At 48.0% G+C, this 24,180-nt stretch overlaps 1 protein-coding gene across 1 annotated transcript in view; it reads left to right on the forward strand.

Annotated features, from left to right (window-relative positions):
* The window catches only part of LOC104125145 (limbic system associated membrane protein), a 315,160-nt gene that overhangs the window by 278,546 nt on the left and 12,434 nt on the right, over positions 1-24,180 (forward strand). Inside the window, exons 4-7 of the mRNA XM_009637589.2 lie at positions 6,864-6,998; positions 10,858-10,978; positions 11,957-12,105; positions 18,171-18,206. Coding sequence (XP_009635884.1) covers positions 6,864-6,998; positions 10,858-10,978; positions 11,957-12,105; positions 18,171-18,206 — 441 coding nt within the window. The remainder of the gene's footprint in view (positions 1-6,863; positions 6,999-10,857; positions 10,979-11,956; positions 12,106-18,170; positions 18,207-24,180) is intronic.

The following is a 24,180-nucleotide window of genomic DNA, read 5'->3' on the forward strand; positions in this document are numbered from 1 at the left end:
CCCAGAGAGAGCACAGAGACATCGTTCAGTCCCAGGAGGCTGCTCGGGACGTGGAAGGTTTTATTTGCATGCTAGCTGCATGGGGTTTGTGGAGAAAGTCCCCATGAAAATTGCAGGCTTTCTTATTCCAGGCTGGGGAGCTCCTTGGGTGCAGTCCTTGGCTGGGGAGGTGCGGCAGCCAGCTTTGCACGTAAGGAGAAAATGCGATTGCTGATGAGCAAGGTCCTGTGAACGCCAGGGGAAACCATGCCAGGGTGTTTCCTCCTGATCTGACTCATTCTCATTCATGAAGCCAGAGCCAGGCCAGAGCCCTCCCTGGCACCGCACTAGTTTTTTGGTTTATGTGTAATAGCTACAGACCTAAGGGCATAGGAGGCACGAGGCCAGCTTCAACAATAAATACCCTGCTGTGCCTTGCTGCTTAAACAGAGTAATTACTGCCTTACTACATGTGACCCCTGTTCCTGTCCCTCTGGCAGTTGTTATTTCACGGCTCCCTTTACACAGGGGACGCCCCTGCCTCTTCCCGTGCCGTACATCTCTCTCTTTGCCGCCGTCTCGCCTCCCGCCTTTCTCACGCGCTCTGGCTCAGCACGTTTCTCTTTGTTGGTCGCTGACTACCATTTTCTCTTTTCCCAGTCACTGAACAATCTCACTTTGTTTGCATTTCTCCCTGTCCCTCTCCTAATCCCCCCTCTATTTTTTCTCCATCTCTTTTCCTCTCACTCTCAGCCTTTCCCCATTTTCACCGCTTCCTAAGCCACGCTAGTTTTTCTGCCATCCTTCCTCACTGTAGCATTGTAGCAGTAGCTGTCCCTTTGCTCAGCCACCATCTGCTGCTTTCCACTGATCTCTTTGCTAAAAACAAGCCTCTTCAACTAGGGGACAGAAAAAAAATGCCAAGCTCATTGGAATCTGTGATGGCTGAGGAGACAGAAACTGATAAACGAAAACTTCAAAGTTTTGAATTAAAAAAAAAAAAATCCCAGCTGGAGGTAAAACAAAAAAAAATTATGTCAAAGGCTCCCTTAGCTATTTTTATCTTTCAGAAGCCTGTTCCTAGGGAATGTGAGGTGCAGAGGGAAGGAGGAAAGTTAGGTGAGCAAAACCTTAAACAATAAATAGAGAGCGCAGAGAGAACAAAAACTGCGGTTCAGCATTGGAAGTTGCTACACACAAAAAAACTTCAAATGGCATTTATTGATTTGCAATCCTTTTTATCCCCTTGCATCTTGTTTTAGGCAGAGAAGGGCCCAACAAAGATGCATAACCCCTTCTGCTCTCCCCTCTTCACAACTACAAAGAGGCTTGGAAGGAAAACAAACACAGAAGCAGGGTATCTGATCTCTTTCTCCCCATACCACATGCAAGCAGATAATTTCAGTGGGTCTGAACTTCAGTTTAGTTGAAGACCACAACAGTATTTTAAAAAAAAAAAAAAAAAGAGAGAGAACGAAAGTAATTTCTGCACAAGAAGGAGCCCAGTGTTGGATGTACAAACAGGAGAGGACGGAGCAAAAGGTGGGTGCCACCTCTGCAGACTAGCTTCCCCTTTGGAGGTGCAATGAAGTAGGGCATGAAAGGAAAAGCCTCTCTGGTAGAGCACGTGGCCGAAATCATCGCTGGTCCCTTGGCTATCTGAAAGAGCTGTCTGCACACAGTACAAGTGGGGTTTCGTCCGGGTGTGCATCATTTCTAGAAAGGAAGAGTTTAGCCTTTGAGGAAAGAGAGATGGTGTATGGCAGTGCAAGGGGACGTTTGGGCAGGGGAGGGAAGGACCCATAAATACACAGGGAGGGTGTAAGCCTGCGTTTCTGCACACACAGTGAGATTTGTATATGTAAAAATACGTAAAATATATAAAATATGTAATACATATTTTTTAATATATATATCATATATATATGAGAGCATAGGCAGGTGTGCACGTCAGCAGGGGATAATATGCAGAGCCCATGGGGTTGTACAAGGCTGTCTCCAAAGGGTGGGGGGGAGAGGAGGGCTTCTTGCCAGCATGCAAGCATTGCTGAGCAGGTTTACTGTTTGGGTTCATTATTTACTTTGCTGGGTCCAATTAGGAAGCCAGGGGATAGGAAATGTGGCTGAGGCAAGCGGGCCTTCAAAGCCTTCCTCCTGCACACATCAAAGCCATCTGCCGCACATCCCTCTGCAAAAAGGGCTCTGCCAGCTCCGAGCAGCGGCAGGCGCCTGGCTCACTCTGCTCGGGGTCGTTCCCTGTTGGTTTGATTGTCAAGCCTCCCAGGCTCATACTCTCTATCTCCAGCCTCCAGAGCAGAAAGCTCCTCTTTCTGATTTACTGGGACAGAGTTAAGGAGCTACAGCTTGGCAAGACGGCGCTTAATGGGGCTGCAGCAACAAACCAAGCTAACTAGGAACATGCGAAAGGCAAAAAAACCTGCAGGGAAGAAGGTAGCCTGGAGTCATGGGAAGGGATGCTTTGGGATGAGAATTGCTGCGCTGCATGAGGAGTCATCCCCTCCAGAGAAACCTGGAAAGCCCCTCACTGGGAAGGGGTTGTACTGAACTGGACAAAACAGCCAAGGGGACAGCTCATGTCAGTGAGGATGGTTTGGCAGTGGGGTCAGGATTCCGTCCCCGGATAACATGCTCAAGGCAAATGTCTTCTCTTAACGGGAACGGAGTGGCTCGCTTGCCAGGAGCTGGCAGTCCCTCTCTTTGCCTAATAGAATATGTTAATTGTTATCGGTACCAAAGAACATTGTCCAAGCCTTCTCCCTCCCCGGTCTGATAAACTGCACGGCAACAACCATCAGCTCCCTGCCAAAGCTGGCTCCTGCATGGAAACATTTGTAAATTTGCTGGGTGTACAAAGCTCTGTTCCTGCTCCCCCCCGTTCCCCCCCGTTGCCTTAGAGGGTAGAGTTACCTGACTCACCTAATATGGCTGCCAAGGTGAATTAGTGAAAACGTCTCTACAGCTCTGTGCAAGATATCACAACCTGACATTTTTCTAACACACTGTGCTACATCTTTCCTCTCCCTGTACTATGACACCTCAATTTTATATAAATGCTTTTTGTTAGAGGTGGTTAACGTACTCTTAGAGGAGGGGGACGGGGCTGCAAGCAAAACGGTCTGTCTCACAAGTGAGAGTGGCTAAGTTCTGGTAGCAAAATGTTGATGCCCAGGGTTGAAACAGGTCACCAGTGCGAGGGCGAGAACAGTGCTACCACTATTTCAGCAAGAGACCGTCACAGAAACTTTCTCTGAAGAGTTCTGCCCGTATCTGTGCCCTGGAGCTGGGGAATGAGGAGCTGAATAGGCCTATTGATGTCTTTGGCATGCCCTTTAGAACAGCAGTCCTCCCTTTCACTCATTCCCAGCTCCACCGGGCAAACCAGCAGCTCTTCATCCCCTGGCAAGTGTGTGTGTAGCAGCGAAAGCTCTACCTGCTGGACACGGTACATGGTTGACACTGCAAGTGGATGTACGTGCACAGGGGAGAGGCTGAAGAACATTTTCCCGTAGGAAAGTATGTACCCTTTTAGGATACTTAGGAGCTCCATTGATGTGGTTCTCTGACAGACAGACTTAACAGCACCCTTAATGAGGGTGCCACTCCATTAGAGCTGGTTAAGTCACCCTCAGCCCTCTTTTCATTACGGTGACAGTCTTGTGACAAGGGCAAATTGCAGGAGAAGCAAGTCCCAATTGGAATGAACCCTGTGTATAAACAAGGCAGAATTGCAGAGCAAATGATTTGCAAAGCAGAGGCAAATTACATTTTAACCTTTTCTTTCTGAGTCTTCCCCTTATGTCTGATTAACTTTCCAGTCAACTGGCTGACCTACCAACTGGGAGTGCTGCTGGGAAAGGAGGGGAGTGTTGGTTGTCAGCAAAAATTGGGGGTGGGATTTTCAAGGAGCATTATTAGCAGGTAGCAGTATGTGATAAGAAGATCTGGGAATTAAAAGAATTCCTAACCAAAAATCACAGAATGGCAGTGGTTGGAAGGGACCTCCAGAGATCATCCAGTCCAACCGCCCTGCTAAAGCAGGTTCACCCAGAGCAGGTTGCACAGGACATCGTCCAGGCGGGCTTTGAATATCTCCAGAGAAGGAGACTCCGCACCCCCCCTGGGCAGCCTGTTCCAGTGCTCTGTCACCCTCAAAGAAAAGAAGTTCTTCCTCATATTCAACCGAAACCTCTTATGCTTCAGTTTGTGCCCATTGCCCCTTGTCCTGAAAAATGAACCATGCTATGGCGAAAATACAAACAACGTATTGGCTGTACAGGCAGCGGCACAGCACAGAAATTGTGATGCAATCCTTCATTTGCGTTCAGCCATGGTAACACCTCGTCTGAAATGCTGTGTTTGGTTTGGGGCGTTGCACTTCCAGAAAAATGCGAACTTGTCAGGGAGGTCTAAAAGGAAAGAACAAGAATGATCAAGGGTCTGAAAAACTTCACCTGCAGAGGAAGGTTGACAGACCTGGCAATATTCAGAAAAAAAAGCCAAAAAAGATGACAACTGAGGGAGGAACATAAGTGATTTAAAAGTTGATAAAAGGCTATTGCAGAGAAGGAGGGAATGATTTGTTCTTTTTGTCTGTAGTGGATAAGACAAAAATGATAGCTTTAAATTGCAGCAAGGGAGACTCAGGTCAAACTTCAGGGAAACTGCTCCAGTGGTAAGGACCACAAAGCACAGGAACAGGTTGCCTGGAGCGGTTGCAGAGGCTCTGCCGCTGGAGGGTGGAGGATGGCTGCCTCCTGGGCAGGACCCATGTGTCCTGCATTGAGGTTGGGGAATGGGCTAGATGGTGAGTGAAGGCTCTTCCAGTACTATGACTCACCTACCTCTGGTCCTTCAGGAGCTGAGATTCCCTAACATATTCATGAGTTACAGTGATAAAAAGCACCCGTGAAAATCCCACCCTTCTTCCTTCTCCGCTGACTCTCCAGAGCATCAGCTCCAGTGCACAGCAGAGGACTGAGAGCTGTGTCCCAGAGCACTGGCTGGGCAGTAGGGGCCAACATTGCCTCCCTACCTTGTAAAATACACTGCTGCCATGCAGTAAGGCCCTTCAGCCATCTGTTAGGGGATGCAAAAGCCCGCATCAAAGCAATTGTAAGTTTTAGACATAGCAATGAGATTTCCGCTCACCTGAACATCTGATAGGAGCTGGAAAAGGGTCTGCTTGGTTAGCCCTGCTGAAAGAGAAGGGAACCCTTGTCTTTGCATGAGTTTAATAGGTACACTGCTGTTTTCATGCTGAGTCTCCGTGACGGGGGGTGGTTTTCCCCTAGAACGGTTCTGAAAATTGGCAGGGGTAGGGGGGTGGAGGGGAATTAAAAAGGCAAAAAATAATTGTGTAAGGGACAGAGTTCCGAGCAGATTTTGAAGTTGCTGAAGTCCCTATCTCTGATGCAGAAGTGAACTGCATGCAGCTGGCATCCCCAGCCTGAGCTGGCCAACACGCTGCAGCAAGCCCCATGCCTGTGCCTGTGCAGTGGGGTTCCTTGCAGGTGGCTCCACGGGAACTTTAGCTCCAGAGACGGGGCTTACCCGCTACTTTCATGAAGTGCTGCAGAGCCAAGGACAACAGCCCCATCCTCACAGGCACTGTTTGAACTCCATCAGACAACTCTAAGCACTTACATGAAGTGGGCAGGGTTTTGGAAGTGGTCAGCACCTATCGAGCAGAAAATGTCTTCTGGGCAGAGGGTTGCTTTAGAAAAATCTGACTGCTGCTCTCTGAGGAACCTGAATGGGAGCCCTTGTGAGCTGATGACGACTTTTTTTTTTTTTTTTTAAATCTGGCTTTTACCCTTTGAGGGTTGGGGGACACTTTCACTAAACATACACAGGCACAGAACTGGGGCTTGTGGCTTTGCATGTTGCAGACCAGTGCTTGCAGCCCTCTCAGAGGAGGGAAGCATCTCCCTTTACACTGCTGCCAATGTGGTTCAGATTCTTTCCAGGAGGAGCCTTACTTTGCTTTCTGAAGGAACAGGGTAGATAGACCAATCCTAATATTTCATGCTTCCCTGGCACCTTTCATCCAACAATTCTAATGTGTTTTCACATGGGTTAACCTCACCACCCTCCTCTGACCAAGAGGTGATGGGAGAGGGGGGCTATTAGCCTCAGTTCACAGAGGGAGAGCAAGGGAGTGACTCACCCAAGGTCATACAGTGAATTAAAAGCGAGGCCACAGACCTCCCCTGATTCCTGCCCCTGGCTGTAACCCCGACGCTCAAGTCACTGCTTTCAAAACTGTGTTAGCGAGGCAGCGCAGTTTAAATATGCCATTTCGTATGTACAGTAGATCAGGGATTCGTGATGATTATTGGTCTCCGCGGATCAAATTACACTTTGTTTCTCTCGGTTTGGCTGTGTTTAACGGCAGCTCGATCTGATCGATGGCACTTCAGGGTGGCGGTTGCTCTGAGAGACAGAAAGACATTTTTCACAGTTTTGCAGCAGAGAAAAGGGGGCTGACAGTACACCACCACATCCGAGGACCCAGCTAGCCCTGACCCAGCCCATCAGCCACAGGCTGACTAACCTCCCCTGGTACTCAGCCACCGCACCACCGCTCTCGTGTGGTGGAGATTTTGCTTCTTGGCCCAGGCAGCCCCTGGGATGCAGCGCTTTGGTACCGCTTGTATGCTTCCTTCCAGATTTCCAGAACTCAGGTTTCCCATAACTGAATAAAATGCTAGTATCTTGCTGATATGGCTTCTTTAAAATCGCTCATGACTGTTGTTTATTTGCAGAAACCCTGTTGTGATCGTTCCTCCATAGCAATTAAGGAGAAGGCTTCCCAAATCTGAATGCCTAACAGAGCCACCATCTGTATTTTTCTGTCCTACCAGGCAGAGAGTTTGAAGGCGAGGAAGAGTATCTGGAGATCCTAGGGATCACGCGAGAGCAATCGGGCAAGTACGAATGCAAAGCTGCCAACGAGGTTGCTTCAGCAGATGTCAAGCAAGTCCGGGTCACTGTGAACTGTGAGTACATCGCAGCTGGGGCGGTTCAGTGGGGGCAGCTTTGCCCACGGGCAGGGGTGACTTTAGGATAACTAGAGAAGCCTTTCTCGGTTTATGTTATATGATCTGAAATGGCAGGGCTGGGGGGTGGGCTGAGGAAACTATGTGCAACCGCTTATCGCGGGGTATAGTTTGTGCTTTAAACCTGGTAATATATAAGAAAAGAAAGAAAGAGAGGAAAAAAAAAGAGGCGCTGTGAGTTGCCCCCATCCCTCCCCTCAGAAACTCTGGCGATGCCTTGTTTTCACTCATTGATATTCGGGAGCACAGTAGCGTGAAGAGAAGCTTCAGCAAGGCAGCAAGGAGAGATAAGGGAGGGTTCAGCTGGCTAAGAGCAAATGCCCGCCTGCCTGCACCCAGCCTTCTCAGCAGTGCCTACATGGGTATCACAGCCCAGGGGCCCAGGGGGATATGTAGTAGCGGCACGCGCTAATGAGAGGGTGCAAAAACTTGACTTTTATGCTGGTTTCGGGTCATTAGCATAAGGCCCTCTCCAAGAGACCCTCCGTGCACCAATGCAATACAGAAAGAGGCTTGACCAAAGGATACAGCAGTCCTCCAAAAACCACCGAGAGGCGCAGTTAGCTGTGTGGCTGACATCCACACCTGTATGCATGGGGCCTGGATCCCATCGCCCGTACGTGCTTAGACACGTGTCCACTTCACTCTGCTGGCGTGCTCCTCTCACAGTGACCCAAGATATGTTACTCTTATAATCCTGCATGTGTATATGTCCACCTCCATATTTGTATGGCTCATATTTGGCACTGGCGTGATTTAAAGTGAATATCCCCATCTGCCTCCTCTGTTTCCTTGCTTGGAGGCTAATACCTCTGCAGCAGGGATGGATGAATGGAAGGTGTATCCTCCCCTGGCCTTCTTCAGCTTATACACCAGAATATTAGCTTAAACTGAAATTGGAAGCAGTTACAGGCATGTTTCAGGGTGCACATGCATGGCCTTGATTCATGAGTAGCGCTTTCGGGGAGTGGGTTGGGGCAGAAAGCTGACGACAGCAAGTGTTTCAGCCCATCCCAGTCTAATTTGCCACCACACGTGATTTTAGCACCTTTTAATACCTTTCTTGCTCTTTGTCTCTTTCTTTCCTTTTGGGCCATCACATCAGATCATCCTGTCTGCCTTGCTTAGAAGTCAAGGTTATAGGCTCCCTGCAGCATCTTCCGAATCCACTGAGTTTTTTTATAATTCTTTTAGAAATTGGGTGGCAGTGGTTTAATACCAGCTGCTTCATGGGCCAAATCTGGCATTAAAGTGAAACTGTAGTAGCAGATTTTCTGCTCTAAAAACCGTTGAGGGTTTTTTCCTGTCAAAAACAGCTGAGTTTATAAATGCGAGACATTCCATGAGAACCAATTAATATTTTCAAATATTTCTGTGAAACATAATTTCAACAACACTTTTAACATGGTTGAAACAGATTGTTTGTATAAAGTCAGAATGTTTGATTTTGACTTAGTTTCAACTCATAATAACTATACTAAAGTAAGATCTTAAACATTTCTACAGTTGGAATATATGAAAATACAATGTGAGTATTGTAATATTATTACCTGGCCTAATTTGGAACGTAAGCAACTTATAAAATCCTTCAGGGCAGCTCTTTTCTTTCAAAACAAAGGGAAAAAATCTAAGAGGTCATGAGGGCCATGCACAGGAAAAATAAGTCAGTCCTGTTTGGGTGGTGAAAGCCAGACATTTGCATGCATCTTTCCTTATCTTGCTCCCTACAACTACACCATAAGCAGCAGAAAGTGGGAAAACTACAGTAAGTTTGAAAAATGGGACCTGCCCAACCTCAGGAGCTTCCTGCCCATCTCTTGTCATCCGCTGAGGCCGCGGAGCATGTCGCTTGTCAGCCTGGACTGGAGGAGAGCGCATCCTCGCTTTGCTTTGGTCTCACACTACCACCTTCAGGCTTCCCGAGTAATGGCCCTTGCATACCACAGACAGGGAAACTGAGGCCTGGGGAAGGCTGGGGGGGGGAACTGCTGAAGGGAACCCACTCCTGGCTTCCCCAGCAGCAAACAGCTGAACGCAGAGCGGCTGCTTTCTGAGTACAGTGGGATGGTTTGTTCAGGGCCACCGCCTGCCACTTCTGCTGGGAGAGCACTGCAGCACGCAGACTGCCCTGGGCTGAGCCTTAGCCAAAAGCGGTGACGGCTGGCGTATGCAGCCTGTCCACCCCTCCGGGCTCTGTCCTTTAAAAAGCCGAGGAGGGTGGCTGAGGCAGGGACTGCTCAGAGCGAGGGGCTGGGTGGGCGCCCTGGCAGCAGCCCGGGGAGCACACGCCTGCCGGGGTCATGGTGGAAAGGTGCTTGTTTATTTTGTGACTCACCTCTTGCGCTGGATTCAGTGAAATGGCAAAGGTTTGTCTTGCCGCAGATGGCGAGAAGATACACTGCTCGAACCAAAAAATCAGAGGAGGATGCTTAAAAAATCACCTTCACTATCCTTTTATTACCCCTCCTCCTTTCCAAATTAAAATATTTACGTGAACCCATAGCCTTTGAATGTAGGATCCTATTTATGTACACTTATTAATATTTATGATGTTAGAGGGCGCACTGCAATATCCCTAAAGCCCTGCATAAAATCCCGATTAAGGTCAGGAAAGGGATCACATTGAGATGGCTAATGTGTTCACAAACAAACTTCTTTCCATACATTTTCCAGACAGAATTATTTTTTTTCCTTTGACTGACACAATCCATTTTGATTCTTTTTTTTGGCCTTTCAGCGCTGGGACAGATACAGACGGCAGAGCTGTACCCTGTACATGCAGAGTGTGCTTTATGGTAACTTGAGTCTCAGCAAAGTAGCTGTCTGAGTTGCAGCCCCGTTAATCTCAGGGTATGCAAGTATTAGTGATGAGAGACAAGGCACTTATTCCCTAATCCCTCTCAGCAGCCAGGTGGAAATAATTCTGCCTTTTAACATGTAAATCTTGTCGCTTAACATTTTGAACATGGGGCTGGGATTGAAGATACCGGTGCCTACCCTGCCCGTCACCCAGCCAGCACTGAGACCGAGCTCCAGCGGAGCACACTGATACATTTCCCAAGTTTTGTTTGCCCACAGCACAACTCTCAGGCTTCAGAATAAGCAGCGGTGGGAGCACCGTGCTGGGCTGAGGGCGAGCTTCACACAGAGCAGTCACGAGCAAGCCCTCTTGGAGCCTGTGACAAAACGTGTTGTCCAGGAAGGTTTGGGCAGGGTTTGTAACCTTCGATGCCTAAGGGAAGTGTCTCAACAAGTGGTCTGGCTTTCAAAGTTGCACCTGCAGCTCCTTTCCCAAACGTGCTGCCACAGTCCTTTCCTTTCGTATTATAGTTTTGATGTTAGTCACAGAGGCTGTAGTGAAAATCATTTTCATGCTAGTGTTAAATTTCTACTTAATTCCTTTTACTTTGCTGTCTTCCTTTACGCTTGATGAAGTCTTTCTCTCCTCTTCTTCTCTCTGATGGGCCCGTGTGAACTAGATATCCACAGGTAAATATATTCATAAACTACAGAAGTCCATCATTAACCTTAACTCTGCCTATGCATTTATGACAGAACTTTATTCAGTGTTGCTGAGGAGAAGCACGCGTAAGGAGCGATGCTAACACGATGTATCAGGGAGAGTTCAGAGGGCAGGTATTCTCCAGAGGAGCAGGGGGGAGCATGTACCACAGCAAGCAGCAGCCAGGGGCCTCCACCAGCCCAACTGGTTTGTCTGAGGAAGCCAGCCCTGACATAAGTTTCACTGTTTCGTTCCACCTGGAAGTGTGTGAAGTGACTGCTTGTTTCCTTCCTGCAGACCCTCCCACCATCACAGAGTCCAAGAGCAATGAAGCGGCCACAGGACGACAAGCCTTACTCCGGTGCGAGGCATCAGCAGTGCCCACGCCTGATTTCGAGTGGTACAGAGATGATACCAGGTAAGACCTTTACCTCGCCCTTCTCTCCTTGTCAATCCACTCAATAGAGGATCCTTAGAGAATCACCTATCATCCTCCCCAACTCTTCTCCTCAAACAAATGACTCTTCACAAACCATGTAAGTCACCATGGTCCCATCAGACTCGGCAGAGCCAGCATGGTCAGAACGGGAGGAGGCAATCCCTCTCTGCGCTGGGGATGCTGAAGGACGTGCAGAGGATGGAGCTCTTGCCTTTAAGTTAGTTCTGGGCCAATACATAATTAAGACGTCAGTAGCGCTCTCCTCCTGATCATGTTCATGCATTAAATAGCTCATGATACAGACAAAAAAAGAGGCAGTGTTAGTCTCCAAGTAGGTAATGCCACTCTAGGTGCCTTCACCTAGTGAAAGGAGCTGCTGAGGTGTAAGATTCCCTCATCTCTGTGACGTGAGCCACCCAGATTTGCATATGAGAGAAAATGAGACGATAAAAGGGATCTGTCCCTTATACCTGAGCATTTACCTGGCATTAAGAAGGTTGTGTTATTGTCCTAGTTTTTAACCTGACCCATGTGCAGAAGCTCAGGGCTGACTCAGCTTTGGTATATGCACATATTAGAACACATGAATTGGTGTGTTTCACTAAAAACCTTTTGTTCAAGTACGGACTAGCCCTCAGGGGGCTATGGTGTGTTCATTTCCAAGTGTTACCTGGTGCTGGGTAAAGGCTTCCTCCCTTTCCCTCAGCTTTTCTTGCTTCTCTGCTGCTTTACCAGTGGCATTTCACCCCACTGCGCTCCTTCTTCCGTTCATTTCCTCCTCCTGCCTTCCATCAATGCCGCCTTTGGTCTTTTTCTTCTCACGTCTCCTTCCTGCCTCCCTCTGTCCTCACCTGCCAGCTGGGCTGAATGACTTGGGTTTACTGCCTGCCAGGCAGTGATTTCCTTCCCAATACACAACTGCCATTGCACTACACACCTCTTCTTCTGTCTTCCTAGGATAAACAGCGCCAATGGTCTGGAGATAAAGAGCACGGGGAGCCAGTCTCTGCTGATGGTGGCCAACGTCACCGAGGAACACTACGGGAACTACACCTGCGTGGCTGCCAACAAGCTGGGAGTCACAAATGCCAGCCTATACCTTTACAGTAAGTATGGGAGAGGGCAAAGGGAGGTCCAGATCAACTCTCGCAAAGACCAGGCTGTGTAGGAAGCACCCGATGACGCAGGAAAGCATCCGCTTGCCTCCCCCCACCCCCCCCAAACTTCCAGCCATGAGCTGGCTTTCAGTGCTCAGCTTCAGATACCTGCATGTTCATACTTGCCATGAAACACACACACAGCCACATTAAAAGGTTTACAGTCAAGCCCTTTGATTGACTTTCTTTGCTGAAGTCAGATTTGGTTAAAATAATAAAAACATGTTTGTTTTAAAGCTGAAAACAAAAAAACCCTTTAGCATGATAGCTCCTTTAATACAGAAACAGAAGGCCAGGGCTCAGAGGGTCCATGACATCTGAGAAATGGAGGGAACGAGCCACCAAGCCTGAGGAGAACAAGAGAGAGTCAAGAAAAGAGAAATTAGTTTGAAAATGGAATGGAAAGAAGTGGCGTACCATAGGGAACATGGGGGGAAAGGTAATCAGCAGATGAAATACGGAATAAAATTCCTTGGCTCTCATTCTGCTACCTTTCAATTTCTGAGTTTGTCGTAGCAAATGTAAACAGACAGAACTTGGGACTAGACCAAACTCGAGAGCAGAGTTTTATCTGCTGGTCCCGAATTTTGCAGTTGATTCAAACCTGTCCCTAAACAGAGCCCCTGCCCCTCACCTACCACCCACGCACACATACAAGCTGTGGCGTACTCAGAACACAGTTCCCGATTCCAGGTCCAAAACTTGGGCTCAACTTGGGCCACACGTTGTTACGGCCACCAGAAATAGACTGCAGCAGAATGACTCACTCACACGAATGGACACGTAGACGCAGAAGTGACTTAGGGCTGTGTTCCTCTGACAGTCCCAAACTGAATTAAAACACTCGGGCCATGACCTGCATGTCCTTTTAAATGGAAAAAGGAAAGGATAAGCTGTGTGTAAAGCAGTCTTAGTATGGGACGCGGTTTAGTCTAGTTTCTGCTGTGCGTGGCCAGATTAATTCAACCAACAGAAAAACAATGGTTTGGGTTGGTTATTTTTTTAACAGATATAATGAAAAGGGATAAATCCATTGGCATTCTCTGTTTACCACCTCTGGATTTATTTCATGGCAGTTTGAATTGTTGCAAAATTTGGGTGTATTCTGTGGAAGTTTTTTTCTAAAGAACAGATATTATCCTAAAAGAACATACATTTGATCTCCTGTAGCATTGCTGCACACAAAGCAAATTTCTACTTTGAAAGTCTTTTCACCCTGGTCTTGTGCCTGTCATGAGATTCAAATAAAATCCTCAGGCAGCAATCTGGAACACAATTTTCAAATACTCCAGATTTGTGCTTGCTGATATTAATATAATGCTAAGTTTAGAATCCATTATTTGTGGCTGTATTCTAAATTTGGCCCTCTCTGTTGGTTCCTGTTACACAGATGAGCTGAAATGCATCACTGAAACAAAATATAAGATGAAATTCAATAATGTATGTATGCACACGTGATTTTAGCTGGGGGGTTGGTTTTGCTAGAAAAGCATTTTGTATGACTTCAGAACTTCACCTCAAAGGATCTCAAAGGATTTGCTAGCAATGAATATTTTAACATCACAAGTTATTTAGAAATGGGAGAGTGTTATTAGCACCATTTTGCAGTAGGAAAGTCGAGGTACAGAGTGAAGAAGTGGTTTACCCATGGTCATAAAATGAGTGGCAGAACCTGTAAGACGCCCAGGGAGATCTGGTGAAGCTGCCATTCACTATTCCAGGACAAAATGTGTCAACTATTAAAGATGACTTGCAACATCCAGGGTCCTATTGTAGCCTCCTTTTGGCGTGTATGAAGAAAACTTCCCTTCTTTCAAGTTGTTGGATTTTGTTTATCATTTTTACCTTAGAAGTTCAAGGCCTATTTGTGCTGGAAAACACTAGAGAACTTCACAAGAGCCAGAAGAATGGAGGTGCAAGAGCTGAGAGAGATTTGATGATTTTCAGTGGACCATTTCTAACTTTTATTTTTGTTGCTTAGTCAATCCCTATTTCTTCAGTGTGCAATCGCTTCATACTGTTTCAGAAAATCTCTGTTCTAGTTAGTGTGGAAGAGAGAAAGAGAGAGAGAAAAAATAAATTCAGGCGGACTACAGCTGGTATTTCGAAGGTTAAGAAATCAGGGGGGAAATGAGTGAAGGGAAGCCAACCTCATAAACATGAAGAAAGCAGCTGAAAAAACCTACAAGCCCAGATGAAAAAAAATTCTCTAATGATCACACAGTACTGAAATAACAGGTAATGCGCGCTCCCAGCCACATGCTTAGGCAGAAAAATAAAGCAGTGCCAAGTTTTTGCAAGGTACAGGAGATACTCAAATACTTGGGAGTATTTTTCATCTCTAGAATCAGAGATTTTATTTCCTTTTTAAATGGAGAACAAGCTCACTGTAGGGCAACATCCCACTAGGGAGGCAGATACAGCGATGGTTCCTCAGTGTCCCATTGCAGAGCAAAAAAGAACAGCAGCCAGGAGTGAAGAAACAACCAGAGAGTTAATCATCAGGTACTTGGCAGCTTTGCCTGAGGTGGAGGGCAGAAGAGGAGCTAGCAAAATGATGTGAAAGAACAGTTTAGCAACAGAGAAAAACGAGTGTCTACCATTCCAGGAAATCTCAGCCAGCACTGAAAGGCTCTTGGAGAGACCGAGTGCCTTAGATGTCAATGCCATAGATAGAAGATGCATTAAAATACAAAAGCAGCTCCCTTGAGCTGTATGAATAGATAGCTAGTGATCTTCCTTAAAGGATGTAGCAGCAGGATTGCCTGCTGTAGGTGGAGAGATTTATACCCCTCACTCCTGGAGAGTGAGGTTACAGCAACATAAAAATGGCCATACCAAAGGTCAGTCTTACCCAGGAACCTGTCTCCAACAGCAATATGGAGCATGTTTGCAGAGAGGGCACTCAGGTACAGTTTGATGATACAACTGATCTAATGGCTTGCTGCCATCCCTTGCTCCCCGCTCCTTTTGCTCAGCCTGCTCTCCGCCACCCGCTTTTGTTGTTTCCCTCATTCTGGCACTCGGGGAACAGCCCACTGAGCCAGTTCAACCGGCTAAACCAGTGAAAAAGTAATGAGCTTTACCCCCCAAAACACCCCCGAACGTTTTGTTCTGTTGTACTGAGCTGAATTCGTTCACAGAAAGGCTCAACAAGCACCAGAGCCCGTGCAAGAGTGGAAGCCATATCACGCTTCTGTGGAGATGAGGATCTGGGAGGCAGGACCATGTTTTGCAGCATTAGCGAGCCAGTAGGTGGATTCAACTCCACAGAGCCTAGGAAGGGGGTTTGTAAGCCCCAAGCACAAAATACTGTGAGACCTAGGAAAGGGGCAATAACACAGAGAGGCCAAGCCAGGACTGCCACCACAGAGCAACAGATGTGAAAAGCAGCGCCGCAATGGAAGGGAAAGGGATTTTTTCCAAAGTGTCTTAGGAGGGAGGGATCATGTTTTCTTTTCATTCCACTCAGCTAACAGAGTGCTATGAAAAGCATTACGAGTAAAACTCACAACTTGTATCTTAACCCATGCTACACAGAAATGTAAATAGGTGCATATATATACCAGATACACATCTGCTGTACAAGCATATAGATACATGGATTTACGTGTACATGAGTATGTATACGTCTGTACACACCTGTGCGATGTATAAGCAAGCACACACATCCCCACAGGCGCACAGAAGCAGGCACAGCACCTGGTGCATTCTAGCAAGGCAGAGAAAAGAACTGAAAGCTCTTCCAAATTAGTTGACTTCTGCCTCCCACGGAGCTAGGACCATCCCAGAGGATAAAACAGGAGACAGCAGGGCAGTGCCGCACATCCCTATGCAGTCCCGCTGGCTAAATTGTCTCAATTATAGGAGACTGCCACCTCAGCAGGTCCCCTGCTGCATCCTCTGCGGCTGGCATCCTCTGCACCCTTCGGGGAGCGAGGAAACGCGGAGGTGAAGCAGCAGCTGGCGAGGCCCATGCCAATTAGAAGCAGCAGCCACAGACAGGATCCCACCCCTGCCTCCTCGAGAGGCTTCAGGTAGAGTTATCATTTCAGTCCAGCAGTTTTGATCCCAGCAAGAGGCAGGATCCTAAGAAGAGCTGGCGCTTGCCTCTAACTTGTCAGTATTTGCTAGCGCCCCAGCACAAGTGCTGGCTGCGTGCACACCCTTACACCCTTTCCTTCTCCCAACTCTCTGCCCACGCTTTGTTGCACCTGAGCTAGGGTTTGGGGAGTATAACTGTGGCCGAAATCTCTCTTAGTGGTTCTTAGTGCAAGCCCCATGTTTTCCCAGGGGCTGAGAGTGACGGGGAGGCTCAGGAGAGGAGGAAAGTGGTTCGGGTGGCAGCCAGATGGGGCAAGGCTGAGGCACTGCTAACGAGCCAGGGTGGAGCGATAAAGGCAGCACGCAGCGGGCGAGGGGAAGGGAGGTAGAGTCCTTGAACAGAAAGCAGCATGGTAATGAGGCCGTGGCGCTTTGCTTCAGCTGCTTATGCTGTGCAGCCTGCAGCCTGCTGCGCAGGAAGAAGGTAAAGGGGAGTTGAGTTATTTAACCAAACTAAATAACAAGGAAGTCGTGTCAGCGCAACAGCCAGCTTTCGCAGAACAACAGTCCCCTGTTGCTACGTAAACACAGAGATCCAGGTGAGCCGTGTATTTCCTAAGCCAGAGACAATGCCCCCTGTGCCCGCTGTGGGCTCCCAACAGCTCCATTAGCACAACCAGGGCTGGAGATCTACCAGTGTCACAGGGATGGGCCTGACCTGCTACATCCTCACGGGCTCCAGTGAGTCAGAAACTAGCTCCTTGCTCCAAGGGTGCTGTATAAAGAGCATTGGCTTCCAAAATGCCGGGCCTGGGTTGATCAGAGGATAATAGCGGACTGCCCACGTATCCTGCCAAGCTCCATGTCCACCAGCACAGACCTTAGCACCCTCCTTCCCAGGTAAGCCGGAAGACAACTCGTTGCCCCAGGCCTATCAGCTGTTGCATAGTGTCATATCTCTACAGCTAAAAGCCCACTTACCAATCGGTCCCCGAGTAGGAACTTGTGTCAGCCAGCACGCAGCGTCCGGCAAGCTCTGAAGGTATCGAAGGGAGACCTAATGATCAGAGTCAGGCTAGAGGGGGGCTTGTATTCTTGGTTCTGCTCGTGGCTCTGCCAACAGTTCAGCATTTGACCTTGGGCAAATTGCTTCCTTGCTCTGTGCATCAACCGCACAATCTGTAAAATGGAATTAATGCTGCTGTTTGTTAGCCTCAGACTGAGGCCTCTGACACCGGTTTCCCTCGGTATCTGTGCAACTCTTTGAGATCCTTGTGTGGAAGAAGCAAAGCGTGAAGCCAGCAGTGGCATACAGCAAAGCCCTGCTGTGGCGTATAATGAGGATGCATTATAAACCCCCTATAACCAAAACAGCAGGCTCTGCGTACAGCTAGAGGTTGATGAGTCTGCAAAAACTCTGTTCCCATCAGAAGACAAAGGCTCAAAAGAAACAGAGTGCCCTTGAGGATTCGCCAGGGTGACTGCTCCCTTGCTCAGATCCTCAGTGGACCTGGTCACTGGCAAGAAATCCATTGCGGAGAAGGTTCTGGGGAGGCAGCAGCTACCCGCGGAGGACTGCCACAACTCGCCTCTCTGCCAAGACTAGCTTCCAGCCAGAGGTGTAGCTAAGAGGAGCTGTAGTGGAATGACGTTGAGTGGTCTTGAAAGTCAGGGGGGAGATGTGGCCCATCAGCTCCAATTACCTTCACTGCAGGTGCTTAATCCCTCTTGCTGTGTGGATATTATTTGTTTAGTTTTTCAAATGACTTCTCTCTGACTCCCAGTCCCTGGGGATGTTGATGTGTATTAGGTGTGTCGCTAGCAAAATGCTCTGTATATGAAACCTACTCTAGTTCATCCAATTTGGGGATGGATAACTCCGTCAGGTTTGTATCTGCTGCTTGCTTGGTGTGAAAAGTGGCTTGTCCTTTTCTCCTGCATGTTGCTTATTGTTTTTTTTCCCCCCTTAGAACGAGTTTTACCCACACTCCCCAATCCTTTTCCAGGTCAGTATATGTTTTGTGTTGAAGTAGCTCTTTAGCCGGGTCATTCTCCATCATCCTGATAAAAGCTGAGAGCTAGGGATGGGCAAAACAGTTCAGAAATGCAGGAAAATAGGAGCTTTCTCTTCTCGTCTACATGTCATTTGCTCCCTTCTATTCACCTTCTTCATCCTTCCCCTTCCCCCCTCCCTTTTCAGAAAACCAATCAACTAAACAGCAACAACCTTTAGCCAGGCTTTGAGCCATGACACTGCGTCCTCATCCAGGTCTGGACAGTCTTCAAGTGAGGTTCAATTTGTCAGCAGGCCTACTCCTAATATATATTCCAGTCCAAAGCTGTCTTTGTCCGCAGGTTTCGGATTTGGATCAAAAGCATGAGCAGACCTAAAATTTTTCAGAGATGGTGGAAGGGAAAAGTGAGAAGCTAGAAATGAAATTGCTGCCAGGAGGTTTTTTCACTCTAGTTGTGCAAAACTATTCATGGTGAAACACTTTCTTTTCTCGCTCCTCTGTCACACACACACCCCCCCTCCAAGTCTGCCAGTCTCATAGTGCTGCATTTGAGGCAGAGAGCACGGGAAGAGGCACACGGGGAGGTGTTGCTGTCTTCTTTATTCCGAGCGAAGAAGGTATGAAGGCAAAGCAGGGTCTGAGTATTTTTCCTGTCTGTGTGCTGCCCAAGCACGCCTCAGGTCCAGGCAGTGCCGCCCCGACGTCCACACGAGACTTGGGGTGTGGATACGACCTTGAGATTCTGGAAAAGCGCAGAGACTGGGCACTTCCAGAAAGCAGGTTACAGCTACAGTAAGGCAGCCAGTCCCTATAGTCACTTCAACAAATCTTGGCCTAGGGCTCCTTAGTATCTTTGTTTTATTGCCATATGATGACGATGCACTCAACTCATGGCATGTTCAGAGGCCTGCATAGTTAATGTCTGTGCAGAGCTCTGGGGTAGAGTGTTATTACAAACCTCGTTGTTTTGCAGAAGGGCACCTGCCCAAGTAAAGCACCTGCAGGTACTCCCATGAAAAGAACAATAAATTCTGGGTGTTCCACCAGCTCCCTCTAACTACTCTGCTGTTTTCAAGTCAAGCTCTGCGCTTGGCAACTTATTCAGGCTCAGGATGTAGTCACAATTGCCTATTTAAAAGGCAAATCCACAAATACAATTAAAGAAAAATACCTACCAAAAAAAAGGAGGGGAGGGGCGGGAGAAATCAAAGCTACCATTAAAGTTAAATCCCAGAGAGTGATTTGTAAATAACATTCAAGGAGCTGAGAAAAGGAGTGAAGTAGGCCATTGGGAACCTAGTGTGGAAAAATAAATCCAATTAAACACCATTATCATATGTATTGCAAATGAAACTTGTGCTTGGATATGAAATTAAAGTTGGTGAGGCTATTTGGGATGTAAGGTTTTGAGGAGCTTTCCAATTTTGGGTGTTCTTTTTTTAAGCAGAATTTTCAATGACAAATATTTTTGTCTGATAGAAAACCCAGGGCTCTTTCTTTTTATGATTATTTTTATTATATATCCTTAAATCCCACAGGCAGGCAGTGTTAATTTTTTTCATAGTCAGCCCTGTTTACAGCGGGTTTTGAATTAGTAGCCCATTAAGCTAAATGATAAAGCAAAAACTGCAAAACTGCAAGTTAGCAAGGCCAGGATTTCCATACCAAATACCCCTCCAAATCAAGCTGCCAAGGCCATCCTGTACAGCTTTAGTCAATCCTTCAGAACACTTCCCACTCTGTCTTTGAAGTTGTGGTTTGGGTTTGGTTTTTTTTGTTTTTTTTTTTTTTTGCTTTTACTGCTCCCCAGTCTTCTGAGATCATCTTGAAGGACGTCTTGGTGTGACAACACTCCTGTGAGAAGGCTCCAGGAATTTGTGGTGCCAAACACTGGGATATCTCCAGTGGCCCAAGACATGCAAAGAGGATTTTGCAGAGGGAGAAAGTAGAGTTTAAATACTCTCGACCTCATGTGTTTTCTGAAAGCCCCTGCCAGCTTCTCCAATGTGGGCGGTCAGCACAGATATTGGTGCTTATCTCAACATTTGCTTCTACTTCGCTGCTTGCCTTCAAAGAAACCTTAGGCATAAAATTTTCTTGTTAGACCTTTTTCTCCCTATGAGTTGATGTTCTGAGATGCAGTCCTCGGCTCTCAAATAAGCCTCTCCTCAGTGACCAGAACCACAGCCTCCTCCCTCCTTCTCCTTCAATTTCCATTTCTCTTAAGCCTCGGTAGCACTTCCCTGCTCTGTGGGGTTTTGAGAATTAATTTAAAAGGAAGGTGTTTTGAGATGAAGAGCACTGTAGTCATGCTAAGCATTGCTATCATTAGCTAGCTGCTGTAGAAACATCTTGCTTTCAGGCAGGCTGGAGACTCAGAAGCAGTCCATTCAACTAAACACATGGGACTTGAATTTGATGAGACAGTTTCCTAAAAGGCTGGTGGAGCCCAGCTGATTCAGCTCTCAACACAATCGTCCCTGGTAAATTTTCCAGCCCTCCTGATTTTGCAGCCAGGCGCTCAAAATGCCCCGAAATGTCTTCTGGGATGATGCTACATCATCACTTCTTCCTGTCTGCATTGTAATATTGCGTTATAATGGGATGACATGAGAACTGGCTGTAACAAAGGAGGCCTAATTGCATCATCAGGTGGCTTTTCAAAAGAATTTTCTTCTGGAAAAGGAGAATTTGCTCATTGCACACCACACCTGCCAACGACAGGGCAAGTGAGATCGTTGTTGAACCCCAAAGGGGTCTGTCACAATTACGATGCTAGCTCCGTCTCTGTCCTCCGTCGTCCCTTGCCCTCAGCCCTTTCAACACAGACTCCCTCCCCCGTGGTTAGCACCTGTGTCCCCACCGGAATGGCTTAGCCAGGCTTCAAAACCCATGAGTCTTCCCAGGAGATTTGTGATGAAGGCTTACCGCAGATTAACCAGGGGCTTTCTCAGCATGGCTAGCTTGGATGCCCTGGGAGCTCTGCAAAGGAGATGCTGTGTTTCCCAGAGAGCGGCACATCCAGAACTGCCCACGGGGGCATCAAGCATGCCAGTCCTTGGGGCCTGATCAGAGAAAGTCCGGTCATGGCCATCAACGGGGTGGCAAAAGATTTATAGCAATAGTGTGTTAGGAATTGGAGGAGGGGGAGGGAAAGGGAGAGTGAGCAGTCCTGTCTTTCTGCCAAAACGCGCACTGATCGGAGAATGACCCTGTATGACTGTAGATCGTAGCTAGTCTCCATTTAGCTGTAGCCCGCATAGCCTGTACTGTCACTAATGCCTTCATCAGGTGGGTGGGAGCTGGGGAAAGGGAGAAAAGAGATGTTCATTTGGGTCTGATGACCAGAGCGGGAAACAGAGAGCATTTTTCTTTCTAATACCCTCTCAGTCCTCTTCCCTCCCCGTGGAAGTCCTAGCTGTGGAGAAGAGAGCTCATCTGTTGCAGTGGTCACCTCCACCCATCCCTGCTTCCCTTTCACTTTCTCTAGGGCATGGCCCTGTCAGTCCTGCTCAGCAGGCACCTCTCATGTCAGCGGTGTCTGCTCTGGCAAAAGGATGAACATCTGAATATTTGGAAGCTAAGGAGAGAAGTGTGGGGGAACGCATCAGTGAGTCCAGACTGTAAAGGGTTAACACGTTATGGGGGTTTTGCTGACTAGGCAGTGGTATGGGAGCAGTCCACAGAAACCAGTCCTCCCAGTACGGTGTGGCCAGCTAAAGAACCCCTCTGTCCCTGGAGTCCTCTTCACTGAGGCCAGCGGGTGCTTTCTCAGCTGGGCTCCAAGAAGGGGTCAGTGAAAACCCAAGCCTTCGCAACCTTTGAAACAAACCCGTTGGCAGAGCTGGGGAAACTGTGGCATGAACAGGCCACAGTAGCCAACCTTGTCCTATCGTGATCCTGACATAGAAACTACCAGCAGAGAAAAATAATGGCCACAGGGACCAAGCACCGGAGGGCATGTTTGGGAGCCATCTGCATGTCTGGTATTTCCATAAGTTCTCAGGCATTCGGGAACCGTAGTTCAGCTGTAGTCGTCACTCTGCAGCAATGTGTGCCTGACTACTTGGGGCATGCCTCTCTCCTCCCTGCAAGCTGGCTGAGCCTCGGGCATCGGCATCTGGTAACGCCCATGACCCTAGGCAGAAAGCACAACTCGGGGCTCTCCTTGCCTCCCGCTGGTGGTATCCAGCCAGATTTTCCAAAGAGCTCATTCTCCATTTGGTGAGTGCAGAAGGGGGTGGCTCTGTATGGTGGATGCTCAGGCAGGCCAAGCTTCTCTTGATGCTCAGGGTCAGTGTCCATCCGTCCATCCCTGCCAGGTCTGCAGGCGCTGAAGGCTGGGACCACATTGGGTGCCAAGCCTGTGGGGGTTTCAGGCCAAGGGAACAGGAAGGACAAGGCAGGGTGAAGGCAGAAGGCCAACATCACATTAACTGTTTCTTGCCATTTCATGGGTACCGGGCAAGGGTCGGCGTTGTGTCTTACTTTGACCATGTGGTTAAAAGTGAATAAAATCAGTGGTCACAGGTGAGGGTGGTGTCTTCCAAAAGGGGTAGTAGGGGTGTAGCTGGAAGCAGCATCTTAGGGAAAAGAGAAATACCAAGAATTATTTCTACTACAGCTACTAGCGTTGCTTGATGGGTTCTTCTGGATAGCAACGGACAGTTTCTGTTTGCTGAGATTGCTTTAAAAAAAGCCCAAACCAACTGGTCTGCTTCTTCCCCCAAAAAAGCATAAAGAAAAGAAACCTGCTTTCTTAAAGAAGAGAGAGAGAGATGGGGAGGGGGGGAGAGAGAGAAATGGCTTTATTGCTTGATCTGTTTCTGTACTTTTTGTTCATTAATTTTAATTTAGATTGATTTATTCCAAAATGAGCCCTGGGTTGCATATATTTGCATAACCCTCTCCAGTAGCAATGCTGTGGAGAATCCAGTGAGTGAGGAAGAGCAGCAGCAGAGAGTAGGAACTGAGACTGGAAGTCCCAGAAAGATAGTCCCCCGAGCTGGGCCCTTGCACTGGGATGGGGAAGGCATTTCAAGGGCTGTTTAGTCACCGGTGTGGCTTTGCATGCATGCAGACCAGCCCTGCAAACCAGAGGTCGGGGCACAGCAGTCAGGTTGGGAGAGTGGAGATTGGGTGAAAGCAGTGGGGGAGAAAACACACAACTGCACTGCAGAGATTAGAAACAAACCCATGGAAGAGCAACTGCCGTGGAAAATCAGTTGTCCGGTAGGGACACTGATAGTGTCAGCGGTGTAGCGTGGACAGATTACCCTGCAGAGCGGAGCTCGGGCAGGCTATAACCCTCCTGAGACAGATATCCCCAGCCCGGAGGATGCTCACAGCCTGATACCATCGCTGTGTTAGATGAGTTTCTGAGGCCGTCAGCTGAACCTTCCTCCTTAGAGATGATGAAGGCAACCTACACCCACTGCACAGCAGGTGTACCTAAGTCCTTGCTCTCTCCCTTCTCGCTCTCCTTGCTTCCCACGCTGAGCTGCCAGCTGGGCTGACTGGGACCAGAGTGTGGAGGGCAGCAAGGAGGAGGATGAAGAACAGCCACTGTTGTCTTGGTTTATTCCTCCCACCCCTGAGAGAAAATGACCAAAGAGTAATTCCCACCACCTTCCTCCTCCTCCTCCTCCTCCTCCCCTTTCCATTTCCAGTGTAAACCACTCAAGAATTTGCCTAACAAATTGGCCTCCCCTCTGGTTATTGTCCCAAGTGAACAGTCTCTCCATTCACTAACCCATGACGGTAAGTCGGTTCGGGAAGCGGCAGGTTTATCTTCCCGGCTCAGGCACTGCACCGGGCCCGCTCGTGAACCGGTTGCCATTCAGTGTCTGCTCTGCTGTTGATAAAGCACATTACACATGGCTGGGCTTGCATGATTAATACAGCTGTCTAAGCGCTCTCTCTAAAAACAAAAACAACCGGGAGAAGGGAGGTGTGGGATTTGGGG

This window comes from Egretta garzetta, unplaced genomic scaffold (assembly GCF_000687185.1).
Source record: "Egretta garzetta isolate BGI_Z169 unplaced genomic scaffold, ASM68718v1 scaffold320, whole genome shotgun sequence".
NCBI classification, from domain to species: Eukaryota; Metazoa; Chordata; class Aves; order Pelecaniformes; family Ardeidae; genus Egretta; species Egretta garzetta.